At 47.9% G+C, this 13538-nt stretch overlaps 6 protein-coding genes across 6 annotated transcripts; 3 read left to right on the top strand and 3 right to left on the bottom strand.

The window, feature by feature from the left end:
• Positions 1–28: 28 nt before the first annotated feature.
• Positions 29–2583, top strand: DEU56DRAFT_37782 (kinase-like domain-containing protein). The gene is made up of 5 exons (XM_041345931.1): positions 29–909; positions 969–1138; positions 1189–1676; positions 1730–1890; positions 1939–2583. The coding sequence occupies exons 1-5, from the start codon at positions 145–147 to the stop codon at positions 2482–2484; spliced, it is 2130 nt and encodes a 709-aa protein (XP_041212829.1). The 5' UTR covers positions 29–144; the 3' UTR covers positions 2485–2583.
• DEU56DRAFT_37739 (adenylylsulfate kinase) lies at positions 2539–3559 on the bottom strand. The gene is made up of 5 exons (XM_041345930.1): positions 3371–3559; positions 3234–3319; positions 3038–3187; positions 2783–2987; positions 2539–2727 (listed from the first exon to the last, which is right to left on the bottom strand). Exons 1-5 carry the CDS (start codon positions 3396–3398, stop codon positions 2594–2596), a joined length of 603 nt encoding a protein of 200 aa, XP_041212828.1. The 5' UTR covers positions 3399–3559; the 3' UTR covers positions 2539–2593.
• Positions 3560–3644: 85 nt separating this feature from the next.
• DEU56DRAFT_780977 (uncharacterized protein) lies at positions 3645–4931 on the bottom strand. Its single transcript, XM_041351995.1, has 3 exons — positions 4258–4931; positions 3946–4185; positions 3645–3893 (listed from the first exon to the last, which is right to left on the bottom strand). Exons 1-3 carry the CDS (start codon positions 4565–4567, stop codon positions 3829–3831), a joined length of 615 nt encoding a protein of 204 aa, XP_041212827.1. The 5' UTR covers positions 4568–4931; the 3' UTR covers positions 3645–3828.
• A 153-nt stretch (positions 4932–5084) lies between these two features.
• On the bottom strand, positions 5085–6438 carry DEU56DRAFT_780973 (uncharacterized protein). Its single transcript, XM_041351994.1, has 3 exons — positions 6289–6438; positions 5582–6220; positions 5085–5529 (listed from the first exon to the last, which is right to left on the bottom strand). The coding sequence occupies exons 1-3, from the start codon at positions 6361–6363 to the stop codon at positions 5293–5295; spliced, it is 951 nt and encodes a 316-aa protein (XP_041212826.1). The 5' UTR covers positions 6364–6438; the 3' UTR covers positions 5085–5292.
• A 207-nt stretch (positions 6439–6645) lies between these two features.
• DEU56DRAFT_908842 (P-loop containing nucleoside triphosphate hydrolase protein) lies at positions 6646–8835 on the top strand (the record flags this gene model as incomplete). The annotated part of the gene is made up of 9 exons (XM_041357036.1): positions 6646–6661; positions 6710–6716; positions 6770–7216; positions 7269–7409; positions 7463–7514; positions 7565–7603; positions 7649–7713; positions 7759–8329; positions 8377–8835. 9 exons carry the CDS (start codon positions 6646–6648, stop codon positions 8833–8835), a joined length of 1797 nt encoding a protein of 598 aa, XP_041212825.1.
• A 773-nt stretch (positions 8836–9608) lies between these two features.
• On the top strand, positions 9609–13038 carry DEU56DRAFT_729052 (OPT oligopeptide transporter protein-domain-containing protein; the record flags this gene model as incomplete). The annotated part of the gene is made up of 22 exons (XM_041348074.1): positions 9609–9885; positions 9941–9963; positions 10016–10123; positions 10174–10268; positions 10321–10389; positions 10440–10465; positions 10522–10651; positions 10704–10866; positions 10923–10970; positions 11024–11055; positions 11105–11162; positions 11215–11367; positions 11422–11616; positions 11672–11769; positions 11818–11913; positions 11964–12007; positions 12063–12095; positions 12148–12198; positions 12258–12332; positions 12387–12654; positions 12711–12847; positions 12899–13038. The coding sequence occupies 22 exons, from the start codon at positions 9609–9611 to the stop codon at positions 13036–13038; spliced, it is 2319 nt and encodes a 772-aa protein (XP_041212824.1).
• Positions 13039–13538: the final 500 nt, after the last annotated feature.

Genomic DNA, 13538 nt, shown 5'->3' with positions numbered 1-13538 from the left:
TGTGACAGCGTGACAGTCACGCTGATTGAACAAACCCCCGGGTTCAGAACGTTTGACCTTCAACGTTCAACGTTCAACCAAGCCTCCCTCATCGATCATCGATTATCTGCAGGACACCTCAGTGTCAACGTTGTGCTTGCTGCAATGGCTTCTCAGCCAACCGTGCATCAACTATTCAGACGCCTGGAAACTGTAGGCAGGGGTGCCTACGGTTCCGTCCATAAAGGCGTTCATATACCCACAGGAAATATTGTGGCCCTAAAAATCATCAACTTGGATACTGCTGACGACGATGTAGAAGCCATTCAACGCGAGGTAGCTCTATTGACCCAGCTTCGCGATGCCCCCAACGTCACAAAGTATTACGGTTGTTATCTTGACGGCCCACGCGTTTGGATCGCCATGGAATTCGCCCAGGGTGGAAGTGTTCGCACTCTCATGCAGACTTCTAAAGACCGTGTTCTTGAGGAGCGGTTCATTGTACTCATCACCCGTGAGGTCGTCATTGGGCTCAATTACCTGCATAAATCTGCCATCATTCATAGAGATATCAAAGCCGCTAACATCCTCATCACTGCCACTGGTAAAGTTATGATTTGCGACTTCGGTGTCTCCGCCCTCTCTGCCACGACCACGAGCAAGCGAAACACTCTGATGGGCACCCCAAATTGGATGGCTCCCGAGGTGGCACAACCCGTTCCAGCGTACGATAGCAAGGCCGATATTTGGAGTTTGGGCATCATGATTTACGAGATGGTGAAGGGTGCACCTCCTCACTCAGATTTGAGGGACGCGATCAAGGTTATGCAATTAATAACCAAAGTACAACCCCCACAATTAGCCGAAGCGGATGGTAGCAAAGAAATGCGAGAGTTCGTATCGCACTGTCTTAAAGCCTCTCCAAGTGAGGTGAGTTTTTGGCTTTTGACGTTGTCTTGATTGATGACATTATTAATTCGTGGGACAAGCGGTTTTCCGCTGATGAATTAATAAGAACGAAGTGGATGAAATCGGTGTCAAAGGCTAACGTATCTGCTCTACGGGAGCTGATTCTCCGATACGATGCTTGGATGCAAAACGGGGGTACTCGCAATAGCTTAGTGGAACCACTCGACTGGGAGAACGAGGAGAAAAAAGAGTGAGTGCCATTCGTCCTGCGCTCCTTGCTAATTAAAGTTGTTTTCTTAGCTTGCAAGGAGTGGTAGATGAAGAGACAGACCTCTGGGAATTTGACACAATAAGACGTCGAACGTTTCAAGCTGCATTAAAGGAAGATATACTGCCTGATACCTTCCCGAATGACTCATCACTAGCAGTTCCTACTGTTAAACCTTCAGCACGATTACCTACATCATTGCGTGGCCTTTTTGATGATGACTCCGCGCATCTTGGATTCGAAACTCTACGAGCTCCGATGCCACCCCCTCCACCACTGCGTGATACTCCGAGCCCGACACCTCTAGCGCCTTCCTCTTCATCACCATCACGCACTCCGTTTAAACGTACATTAGCCACCCCAGACAGCACAGATGATGTTCAGATGGTTAAATACAACGATTTCGCCTTTCCTCCCAGGACAGTTTCTCGAGCGAAATCGAAACTCTCCACCAATGTCCCAGCTTCAATGGATATCGAAATGAAAGAGGAAAATATGCCTTCAGAGGAGAGGGCCGAAGGTATATACGTTGTGATTGATCTCCAGCTGTTGCCAACTTATTCTTTTCACAAGTTTCGGTTGCCGTCATAGAGACTACTCCGATTTCTCCTCTTTTGCCACCTGTTAGGCCTTTTGCGACCCGGGAGAGGAGTGGCAGCTCATCAAGCAAAGGCAGTGACGCCAGCAGCCCTGCAGCAAGCTTAATCCTGCCAGGACTCAAAGACGCAGTGAAGGTAGGAAGCGACGACATGTGATCGAATTGTTAACTCATGCCATTCTAGGTGCCTACCATTACGTCGGAACACCAGCTGGGTCTAACAGATTTACTCCCGCCTTCACCTTTGGCCCTTGTACACAATAAAAGCTCTTATGTCCATTCTCCTAGCGGACTTGGGTCACCCATGACGACAAGCGAAAGGGCCTCCGTTCTTGGTTCCCTTCCTGCAGCGAATACTTCCAGTGCTTCACTTACGCTTGCACGGAGCCATTCTCCCTCTGGGCCTTCGAACCTATCTCACTCTGCTTCATTATCTCACTCAGGTCCATCAGCACAAATGTCAACTGTCGGACCTCAAGTTTTGCCGCTGGATCTCTGTAGTCTAATGAGCCATGACGCCACAAATGCGCAGCTGGTACGGTCCGTCAATGATTTGACAAAATGGCTGGCTGTAATCGAAGTTGGTTTTACAACAATGCTCGACCAAGCCGCAGGAGATTCTATAGCGGAAGAGCAGGAAGAAAGCGCTATTGAAGGGGATTCTTTGACGGAAGACACGGACGCGTGGAAATGGGATTCTGTGACTGATATCGTGCTGGAGTCCAGCTAGTTGAACTTTGATCATCCTGATGTCTTAATCGCATTCTACTCTCCCGAGATCCTAGCCGGTAAAAAGTAGGTATATAGACTATAAATTCCTTTTTCGCCGTCCTTGGTAACTACGAAATATAATTATGCTTGGTGAGGTATTCGATGATAATCTCGACTGCCATGGTCACATCACATTCGTCTGTTCTAATGTGTATATCAGGATTCTCGGGAGCTTCGTACGGCGCAGATATGCCAGTGAATTCTACATGTAAATTTTGAGTGCCCCGTCTTGTGATGGATGTCGTGATGAAATTTACCCTTGATTTTTCCAGCACGAGCTGCTTTATAGAGCCCTTTTGGATCACGCTGTTCAACTACACTGAGAGGGGCATCAACAAACACTTCGATGAACCCGAGGCCTCCTTTCTCGTGCAGTTCACGGGCTACTTGTCGATCTGCTTTGTAGGGTGATATAAAAGCTGTGACCGCGATGCAAGCAGAGTCCGCGAATAATTTGGAGACCTTCAAAGAAATGTAAGCACGCGACTGCTTGTAGTCCTGGTGCATGGTACCTCGCCTATGCGCCTGATATTTTCTACTCGGGACTTCTCGTCGAAACCAAGGTCTTTATTGAGCCCTAAGCGAACGTTGTCTCCGTCGAGCCGGTAGGTGAATTTGTGCAAATGAAGCAGATGTTGTTCTAGAGCACACGCTATCGTTGACTGTGAGGGAATCAGCGCCCAGTGGCAAGATGAACGAGTAACAGACCTTGCCACTAGCACTGAGTCCAGTCAGCCAGACCGTAACACCCGTCTGTTTGAGCAAGCTAACGCGTTCCTGGGCGTCAACAGATCCTATTCACATTGATATTTTATTTGTGGATCAAAGCGGTTCTAGGGACACACCTGGATGAAAAGTAATGTTGGTTGACATCTCAGTACTAGTGGGGGAGTAAGTAGAATATCTTCAGTGACTCGCTGTGTTATATCCAGCCCCGGCTCCCATTTCCCCATGTGCACGATGGTTTGGGGACCTGATAATGTCGCAATCTAGCCTTTGTATGACGATGTATCACCCGTATCACATGGTAATGGGCTACATATAGTTGCCGGGGTTCGCCGAGTTCAAAGTTCACTGTCTCTTAGGCTGGCAGAGTGTTCTACAAGTGTATCTATATACCACTGTAGAGGCCATTGCAGTTATCAAACATGACATGAATATTATGCTAGCCAAGTACTTTTTCACGCCTCCGAGGCATTGCACGTAGAATATCATCCACCCCAGGGTCTAAGGAAAGATCTTGATCTGGAAGGTGCACTGTACAGCTGCATACCTTATTAGCATCCCCCTTGCCTCGCTTGCACTAAGCACAATCTGCGGCTTCAGCTAATAGCTTTCCGTGACACCCAATGGCGCCTTGGTTCGTATCTCGAGATCCTATTAGTTCGGCATCCAAGCCTGAAAAAGTATACAATCATACCGAGTCTGGAATCTGACTGTCCCTTATAATGTGCTTCTTTAAGTCTGATAACGAGGTCCCTTGAGTCATAGCCAGCGTTGTCCGCGAAGATAGTTGGGATTTGTCTCAGCGCATGGCTAAATAAATGCCTCAGCTGAGCTATCGACTTCTTGCCCTTGACCTTTCGCGCGTCCTCCTCCGCGGCGCAGCTCATCAACATCTCGGACCATACACCTCCCAAGAGAATAAGTATCTCTTTGACTGTTTGTGATAAAGCGCATCATGCAATGAGCGCTCGGCCTCCTCAACCATCTGATTGGTTGAACCACGAACCACAACAGTACAGGCTTCGCCCGCACAAACACCATAGAATTTTATGAGTTGTGACTTCTGATGAGCTCAAAATCAGCAAGTGAATGATGACACCAACCTTATCCTCCCCAATGATGATTTCCTCGATTAAATCGCACTTCCCATGTTTTATCAGATCTGGTCTGTTGAACATGCTTGCAATGTCACTATCAGCGACGAGTGGTGGCCGTGAAAATATTTTGACAGAATTGGACAGCATCGGAGCTATTTGAGAGCATAACCAAGTCGTGTCCGGAAGAAAAATTAGAGCGATGCAATAACGCGAAGACATACGAGTGATCGATCACTTCCTTCTCCAGTGCCGCAAACGCAGCAATGCTCGCGACCCGCCGGTATCCCTCCGCAATCGTCTGAGGACGTATCTTCATTGAAATCAACCTCTCTACTTCACTCAGCAGCTCTGCTGCTAGCACACACAAGCCTATCCTTTCCATCTCCGACTTTGTCGTCTTGGACTTTTGAGATGTTGACGAGGACCTTGGCTGCTAGATTGTCGAGCTGGATGGACTTTAGAATCGCTGAACCGTCACGAGTCACCCGGGTCCTGGATATCCCCCGAAGATGCCGATTGCAGAATCTTGTTCATACCCTTGAGCCCAGGCGGCCAAGTGTTGATTTCACGAGGTCGTCAACGAAAGAGCTTAGAGGATCATCGACCCTCAGTTGCCTAGACGTCACGTGAAGCGCGAAACCCTGTTGACCGAATACGTGCATGGCATGATGAACATGGCTGCATATGCATGCAGCAGTTTTGTAATTGGAGATTGCGGGATCATTTGTACAGTCAATGGTGCTCCACAAACAAACGGAGATTAAGGAGATCTCCATGTAGTCAACATTTCAAAATACTGATTGCCCCCGCACCCCAGATCATTTCCTAAGTACTACAGAAATCATGTATATATCCTCGGTATTTGCTCTTTAGTACTCCAAAGTCCCATGTCAACATCAACTATGCCGAGCCCCTCAGCCCCTACTTCCGTCACGGTATGGTAATTAAGTAGATGGAATCGCGGACTTTGCTGCAGCCCCACAACACCAGATCACAGACTTCTTAATGGCTTCCGTTACCTCTTCTGTGCTCAGCGGCTGATCAACAGGTGGACAATGCAGGAAAATGACTTTAGTGGTCGACTTATCGGCCTTTCCACCTGTCCGTTTGCTCTCGGCTAGTGAACAATAATAGATGAAGTCGCAAAGGTAGTGTCCTGCGTCCAGGGACGAATATATTTGCTTCCCAAACCATGTTAGTATTCCTGACAAGGTACACGCAGATCTCTCTCACCTCGATGCCCGATTTTTTGAGGTGATGCACAAGCTTTTCAACATCAATTTCTGTGAAAATCTCTTCGGGGAACAACTCGTATCCCTTTCCAAATCCACGCTTAGGTGGTTCTGTGCCATCTACAGGTGCTTCAATGAGGTATTCACTTAAACGTGCTCTTTCCATCCTCTCCATCTCCGAAGGTTCTGATTGTCCACGATTGGAATTAGAGTTTTCTTCACGCGTCACGCGTACGATTGGCGCATGACTACCAGTGGCATCCTTCATGTTGTAACCAAATTTATGACCAACCCTCTCCATTCGCAGTGGTCCTCTCCCAGCAACGCCAACGTGAAAGATGAGATCGAATCCATCTGTTGGCGGCATGATGTCCGGCAGGTCAGGATCTGCAGAAGGAGGGAGGACAGGCGGCCTCGCGTGTAGCCCGGGGACAATTGCAAGAACATCTTCATAGGTTACGGGGACTTGAAGGGTCGATAGATGAATGTCGCGTGAGTCCTGGGTAAAGCTGTGTGCTTCAGACAAGGAGGTTTGATCGTCGACTGTAACAGGTTCATCAAGCGGGTCGATGGTCAAAATGGTATTGTGAAGTGGCTTCACAGCCAGCCATGATGGATTGACCGAATAGCGAGAGAACGGCTAAGCTCACTGACAGTTAGGCGCGCGTTTGAAAGGGTGGGAACGAGCAAGGCTCCGAGGCAACTCACACCAAAGCCAGTTATAAGAACATTAAAAGGTCGCACTTCTGACGCAGGGAGACCGTTTACATCGATAGCTGGCATCGTTAGCTCGAGATATGCGAAACGACAAGGGTGAGTTGCAGAACCCGTGATCGAGAGCGATCCTTAACTCAAGAGTGGGACCCGGGACACCGTCAGATGGCCTAGGCCCTACTATGGTGACCCAGTCGAACGGAACCTTTTTCAACCTCTTTGACTAACAACACCAGTGACAAGATCTTGACATTGGGCTTAAGCTTGAACGTTTGAACTCAAGTTTGAAATCAACATTAACGATTTGCAGAGCTTCATTACCAGTTTCCGCTCTGAACGACCAGGTCCGTGATGCCTTCACTGGCAGGTGCGTTACCGTATTCTCACTTATACCGAGGATTAATGTTCTCCACAGTGTCTTGGTCAGTCATTTGATTTACCTTAAAACATCACGCTGCTGACACTTTGTTACAAGTCCAATATGCCTGCAGCCTGTTTTGGAGGAGAACATCAATAAACATTTAGACAGCGGCTGCAGTATTCATGTGGCATCTCTAGGAGAATCCTCTTCTCAACCCAAAAACACAGCGCCCAAGAAGTTGGCACCTATTTTCAACAAGACCCGTGACAAACACACCGGCACCTTGGCTGACGGCTCTTCACCACCTCCATCGATGACCCAAGACACACCTACCTCCAAGAAACGCAAGCATGAGGTGTCATCACTCTCTCGAATGTCGAACAAACACTTCAAAGGCACGCCTTCTAATTTCAAGTCTGCCATCCCTCTTGCAGAAAGGCTTCGCCCACAATGCCTGGATGAATTCTTCGGGCAGAAGCACTTGACTGGCCCCGGGTCTCTTCTAATGAATATGCTGGATAGTGGTATAATTGGCAGTCTTATATTATGGGGACCACCTGGGTGAGGGAATTCGATTATGTTACAATCAGATTCATTGTTGACACACTTCGAGCTGTGGAAAGACCACTTTGGCAAGATTACTAGCACGGCACGTGGACTGCAATTTCAGGGAGCTAAGCGCGACTTCTTCTGGTACGAACGATGTTCGCGCAGTGATCGAAGAGGCGAAAGCAATCCTTTCATTGACAGGAAGGTAAGGAATCACGACGTTCTAGCATTTTACTGCGTCGACTTCACTTATGCCAGAAAAACGATACTGTTCTTGGACGAGGTACATCGTTTCAACAAGGCGCAACAGGTACGATTCCTTTGACCACATTTGCAACAATTTCTGAAGCGAATGAATAGGACATCTTCCTTCCATTTATTGAGCAAGGTCAAATCCAGGTATGTGATTCAATGAAGAGTCCTGTACTATTAACAAAATGGAAGATGATTGGAGCGACGACCGAGAATCCGTCGTTCAGGCTCACAGGCGCCTTGCTGAGTCGTTGCAGGTGAGTAAAAATGTAATTTTTTATTTCAAGCATTAACTTTTGCAGAGTATTAGTACTCGAGCGCTTGACAAACGAAGATATTCGAGATATCATCTCCAGTGCTGTAGAGCGAGTCTTGGCATCTGCTCCTCGTGAACAACCAGAATCCGAAAGAGCGATTAGCCCACCGGCGGGTGCGGAACCCACGATGTCGCAAACTTCGCTGTCTCAGTCTCAATCCTCGCAGGCGTCTATCAGTTGTGATCGTTCATTTCTGCCGTACCCCCAACTCACAGACCGCGTCATATCTTCCATTGTATCTCTTTCTACGGGGGATGCACGGACTGCGTTATCTTTACTAGAGCTTGTTCTGGCTACTAAACCAGATAGAGATGAAGATACCCTCCTCGCATCATTACGGCGAAGTGTGTCGGCTTCTTATGATCGTTTAGGGGAGAGCCATTACAACACGATCTCAGCGCTCCACAAGAGCATCCGCGGTAGTCAGGGTAGTGCTGCGATGTACTGGCTAGCACGGATGCTGACAGCAGGAGAAGACCCGTTGTACATCGCGAGAAGATTGGTAGTCTGTGCAAGCGAAGATATCGGGTTGGCTGACACGCACGCCCTCCCTTTGGTATGTCACCCAATGACTCAAGTCAAATTAAAATCGAGCGTTTCTAGGCAATGGCGGCTCTTCAAGCTTGCCAAGTTATTGGCATGCCAGAGTGCCGAATCAATCTAGCACATTGTGTAGGTTATCTATCGGAGGCGCCGAAATGTACTCGCGCTTACGAGGCATACAACCGGGCAGAGAAAGCGGCAAAGTTAGATCTGACAATGCCTGTGCCCATGGCGGTCCGTAATGCTCCGACAGCCCTCATGAAAGAGCTTGGCTATTCAGAAGGCTACAATTATAACCCAAATTTTCGGTGCGCCAACACTTTCGGGATGCTCACTGAAGCCTTGCTTAATTCGCCTGCACGCAGACATCCCGTGCACAATGACTACCTCCCAATTCCGTTCCGTGGGGATAAATTTTTAAAGGAATCTGGAGACCTGTCAGACAAGGAGTGGAATGAACAGGAGTTGTTACGTTGGGAGCAAGAAGAAAATGGGGGACGGCCGTGGGAAGGTCGCTAGTCTGGCTGATGCCGATCTGTCACGCTACCCGTATTGTGAGTAACATTGCAATTGAAATTCCTCAGCGCACTACATGGTGCTATTGGATATATCTGTCCATGTGCTACGTGGTATATATGTGAAGGTGGATATTATTTTTGGCTAAACAGTTCAGGTATCATAATGGCGGTTGAAGTGGAGAAACAGCAAGAGAAAGGTTTGGGTGGAATTTCGAGGCACGCGGTTTACATACTGAATGACAAATGCAGTACCTGTTCTCACTTCGGGCGGCGCATGTGTGCATCCGAGTCCTACATAATCCGGTCAAGAATCGCCTGTTTTGCCGGCCGCCACAACACCCACCGTGACCCACGTTCGGGAAACACCGCCATGAACACGTGACAGTCTGATAGGCAAACTCCAACCGCATCAATGGACCGACATAGTATCAGACGATCTAAGTGCACGGATGCTCAATGTAGCAAGTTTTCAACTAAACGGTTACCAAAGTAAACGTTCCCCACCGATTTTCCTGGACTTTCAGATGCCGTCACCGTCTATTTTCAGCCTCGTTAGCATGGTTCCAAGGTACGAAATTCTTATCTCATGGACACAAGCCACATGCATATGCTCACGAAACCACGGAGTCCATGCACTGGTGCCACAGGCCCTTACCGAATAACTGGTCTTCCCTTTACGAGAATAGTTGCTTATCAGTGTTTGTGGTATTCATGTGGGTATACATATAGTTTGGAGAAAGCATCTTGCTTATTTTGCAGTCCTGTCTTGTTGCGATGAGTCTGACCGCTCCAGGAGCGATTGGCGAAAACCCTGCGCACGGGCGCGATGTGCTTAACGAGAAAGCTCCCAGCACTAGTGACAAATCCTTCGATGGGAAAGGCGACCTTGAAACTGCAACGGTTGATGCTGACAGCGAGGAAGGCGTCCTCTCCAATGAACGTGACATTGCTACCCATGTCATCTCGGTGGACGACGACCCTTCTCTGAGCCCATGGACATTCCGTGCATTCTTCATTGGTCTTGGCCTCTCAGCCTTTGGTGGAGTACTCGGTGAGCTTCTCTGAGTTCGTTTTTAGCCAGCGTACTCATTGACCTCGATTTGTAGCGGAAATTTATTACTTCAAGCCTGTGCGTAGCAGAATAAGCATAACAACTTTTAGTGCTTAGATCATTGCCGCAGCAAACCATTCTAGTGTCGTTGATGTTCCTTGCGGTTATTTCTTATGTTATAGGCATCTTTATGGAGACATTTATTCCTCGCCGCGGATTCTTGCGCTATCTGAACCCTGTAAACCAATTTGTCTACCTCCATTGTTTCATTCTAAGTATATTTCGCAGGGACCGTTCAACAAGAAAGAGAATGCTTTCATTGTCATCATGGCAAGTGCCTCAGCCAACTCCGCCTTGGGTACCGAAGTTCTTGCTGTCCAGCGGTCAGTGAGCATTACTTATCATATCGACGGAAAATACTGATATCTGCCAAAGATTGTACTACAATATCACGCCCAATCCTGGTGCTTCAATATTCCTGCTCTTTTCTTCCCAACTTCTTGGGTACGTGAATTTTTCGTTAAAATTCCAGCGGACGCTGACAAATTTTTTAGATATGGGATCGGTGGCATGATGAGAAGTATGTCCGCCTTTGAATCTGTTATACAGACACCGATATTCATATACCTCTACCAGGCATCCTGTTATATCCATCAAAGATGTTGTACCCCGGTGTACTACCATTGTTATCCATGTTCGACGCTCTCTACGAGGGCGGGATAGCAGCACGGAAGAAACTCAGAGTGTTTTACATTGTGTTTTCTGTGTAAGTCCCTCAATTAAGACTGGCGATGAAACAGATATGCTGATTGACGCAGTATCTTTATTTGGGAGCTTTTCCCAGAGTGGATTTTCCCGCTTCTGACCGGTTTTTCGATTATCTGTCTTGCAGCTCCCAATAATGCTGCCGTCTCGCGAGTATTTGGTGGCAGCAACGGTAATGAGGGTCTAGGGCTCCTGTCTATCTGCTTTGACTGGCAAGTGAGTGTGAATTTGAACTTCGCCGTGAATCGCGTTGCTGACCGGATTTGCGACAGTATATTTCTGGCGGGGTGAACCCAATGGTTATCCCGCTCAAAGCACAGGTATGGCCAATTATCAAGTTCACAGGCCAGAAGCCTCACGTTTTTTTTAACAGTTCTCTAATTTCTTGGGCTACCTTCTTTGCATGTGCGATCGCTCCACTCCGATTCGAGACCTTCCATTGACTTTCGTCTAGGGTCGTATTCGTGGGCGTGTATTACAACAACATCTGGAAGGCCCAGAATTTCCCATTCGTTAGTCTACAACCAAATTTAACCACAGAACATTGACGCCAACTCACCACAGCTTTCTCAACTCTTGTTCTATGAGAACGGCACACAGTACAATCAAACGCTCATTCTCAATTCCAACTACGAAGTCGATCCCACACTCCTTGCTGAACAAGGCGTACCTTACTATTCCAGCACTTGGATAGTTTACTTGCTCACCTCAAATTTGGTAAGTTCGCCAAATGTTAGTGAGACTCTGCGGATTGACAGTTTAAAATCTAAGGGTTTGGCGGCTACGTTTACCCATCTCCTCTTGTGGAACTGGGACGACTTGCGCTCTGCATGGAGTTGGACGAGTCCGTCGAGCATCAAACAATGGTGGGCGAATTTCGACTGGAAGGTCTGGAAAGCCGATGGAATGCGGAAGCAAGACGTCGATGATGAGAATATGGATCCACACTACAAGCAGATGCTGAAGGTTAGTTTCGCATTTTTGTGTATACATCTTACCAACATGAACATTTCTGTAACAGTACCCTGACGCCCCCAATAGCTGGTACTTCCTCGTTTTCATCCTGTCCTTCATCACCTCCCTGGTCGTTATATACAAGAACAACTCGACTTTGCCATGGTGAGTAGCTGTGATTGAAAATGTGGTCCAGGCTGACGAGCGGTAAAGGTGGGGTTTTGTCATCTCGCTCTTGTTGGCGACAGTTTCCATTCTATTCTTCGGTACACTCTACGCGATTACAGGATTACAATTCATCATCCAGCCGTAGGTCCTTGAATTCAGTTTCGATCTTCGATACCTCAATTTGCATTCAGGTTTGTCCAGATGATTGGTGGTTACCTCCACAGCGGCAAGCCAGGTGATTGCCTTGCTCGTCATTGACTTAAAATGTGCTTATCTGGTGAATGCGACAGTGGCAAATATGTATTTCGTTCTATACGGATACAGTATGTTTCAGCCTTGCGATCCATGAGCAGGTCGACTAATCCAATGTTCCAGACACTGTCACTCAAGCCCAACTGCTACTCCGCGACCTCAAGATTGCTCAGTGTGCGTATATTTCAAGCGCGTATGAGAGCAGCGCAATTTGTGTTAACCGCCATGTATAGATGCCAAGCTGCCACCTCGCGCTGCATTTACCGCCCAGATTATTGGCACGCTGCTTGGCGCCATCTTGAACTTCAGTGCGCGCGTCACTTGTGGCATGGTTATAAAAACCAACTGACCTTGCAAATTAGTCATGATGAATTCAATCATCGATAACCAACGTGACATCTTGTTATCTGTTCAGGGAACCAATATCTGGTCTGGCCAACAGCCACAGCAATACAACTCGCAAGCAATTGCGTGGGGTGGGCTCAGCCACGAGCTCTTTTCCGCCGGCCAAAGATACCAATGGGTTCCCTGGGCGTATCTAGTTGGACTTTTCGTACCCGTTCCGTTCTGGCTCATTCACAGGTACTGGCCAAAGCTTCGTGCCGACTACCTGTACACTCCGATTATATGGTATGTTAAAGGTTGCTTGAATAACTCGTCAACAGCATGCTCACAATATTCCACAGCTACTTCATGGGATGGCTTTGTGTTGGGATTAATTCGTCTATTCTCTCCTACTTCACAGTCGCATTCGTCTCGCAATGGTGGCTGCGCACGCGCTACCCTCGCTGGTTTGCCAAATACAACTACATCATCGGAGCTGGTGAGTATTCTCGAACACTATTGGGGACCCTGGACTCATTAAGTGATGTAGCCCTTGATGGAGGCACTCAAGTCATGGTGTTCATCCTCTCGTTTGCAGTGCAAGGTGCTGGTGGTACCTCTCATTTGTTCGCTGCATGGTGGGGCGCGAACCAAGCAGGCAATTATGACCACTGTGCCAGGTTGACCTGAGTTAATTAATCGTTGGGTGACGGTGGGGCTTATCGCACGTTTTATTACTACTATGTGGCTCCATTGTATGTAAGTAAATTGATTATATATGAGGAAATGTGCTGTACATGTGGACGGTGCACGCACGCTTTCCATGTTTTCAACTACGTAGTGAGCGCACAGGAAAACGCCTAATGGGCCGTGCCAGTGCGGCCTGCGGAAACATGAGGCCGCTAGCAGCCGCTAGCCTTGCGTGAAATGTTGCACTGCCACCAGTTTCTCATCCGAAATCGGCTGAGAGAGGAGGCCCTATTACCATTAGGCCGCGCCACTTGCTCCGAATCACTTTATTTTATTTTATCGAGTTTTAATTGGTTTAAACAAGTTGAATCTACGGTCGCACTCGGCTCAGGCCGAGTTTCGGGTCTGTGCGTACACGCGTCATCATCTGACTCATGCTCTTGACTGAGTCTCCTAAACGCTGATGAGTGGCTGAATCCTGCGACTTTGGTCCTTGAGCT

Source organism: Suillus clintonianus, assembly GCF_016758775.1.
Source record: "Suillus clintonianus strain FC179 chromosome Unknown DEU56scaffold_10, whole genome shotgun sequence".
Classification (NCBI taxonomy): Eukaryota; Fungi; Basidiomycota; class Agaricomycetes; order Boletales; family Suillaceae; genus Suillus; species Suillus clintonianus.
This window is presented reverse-complemented; position numbering and strand designations above follow the sequence as displayed.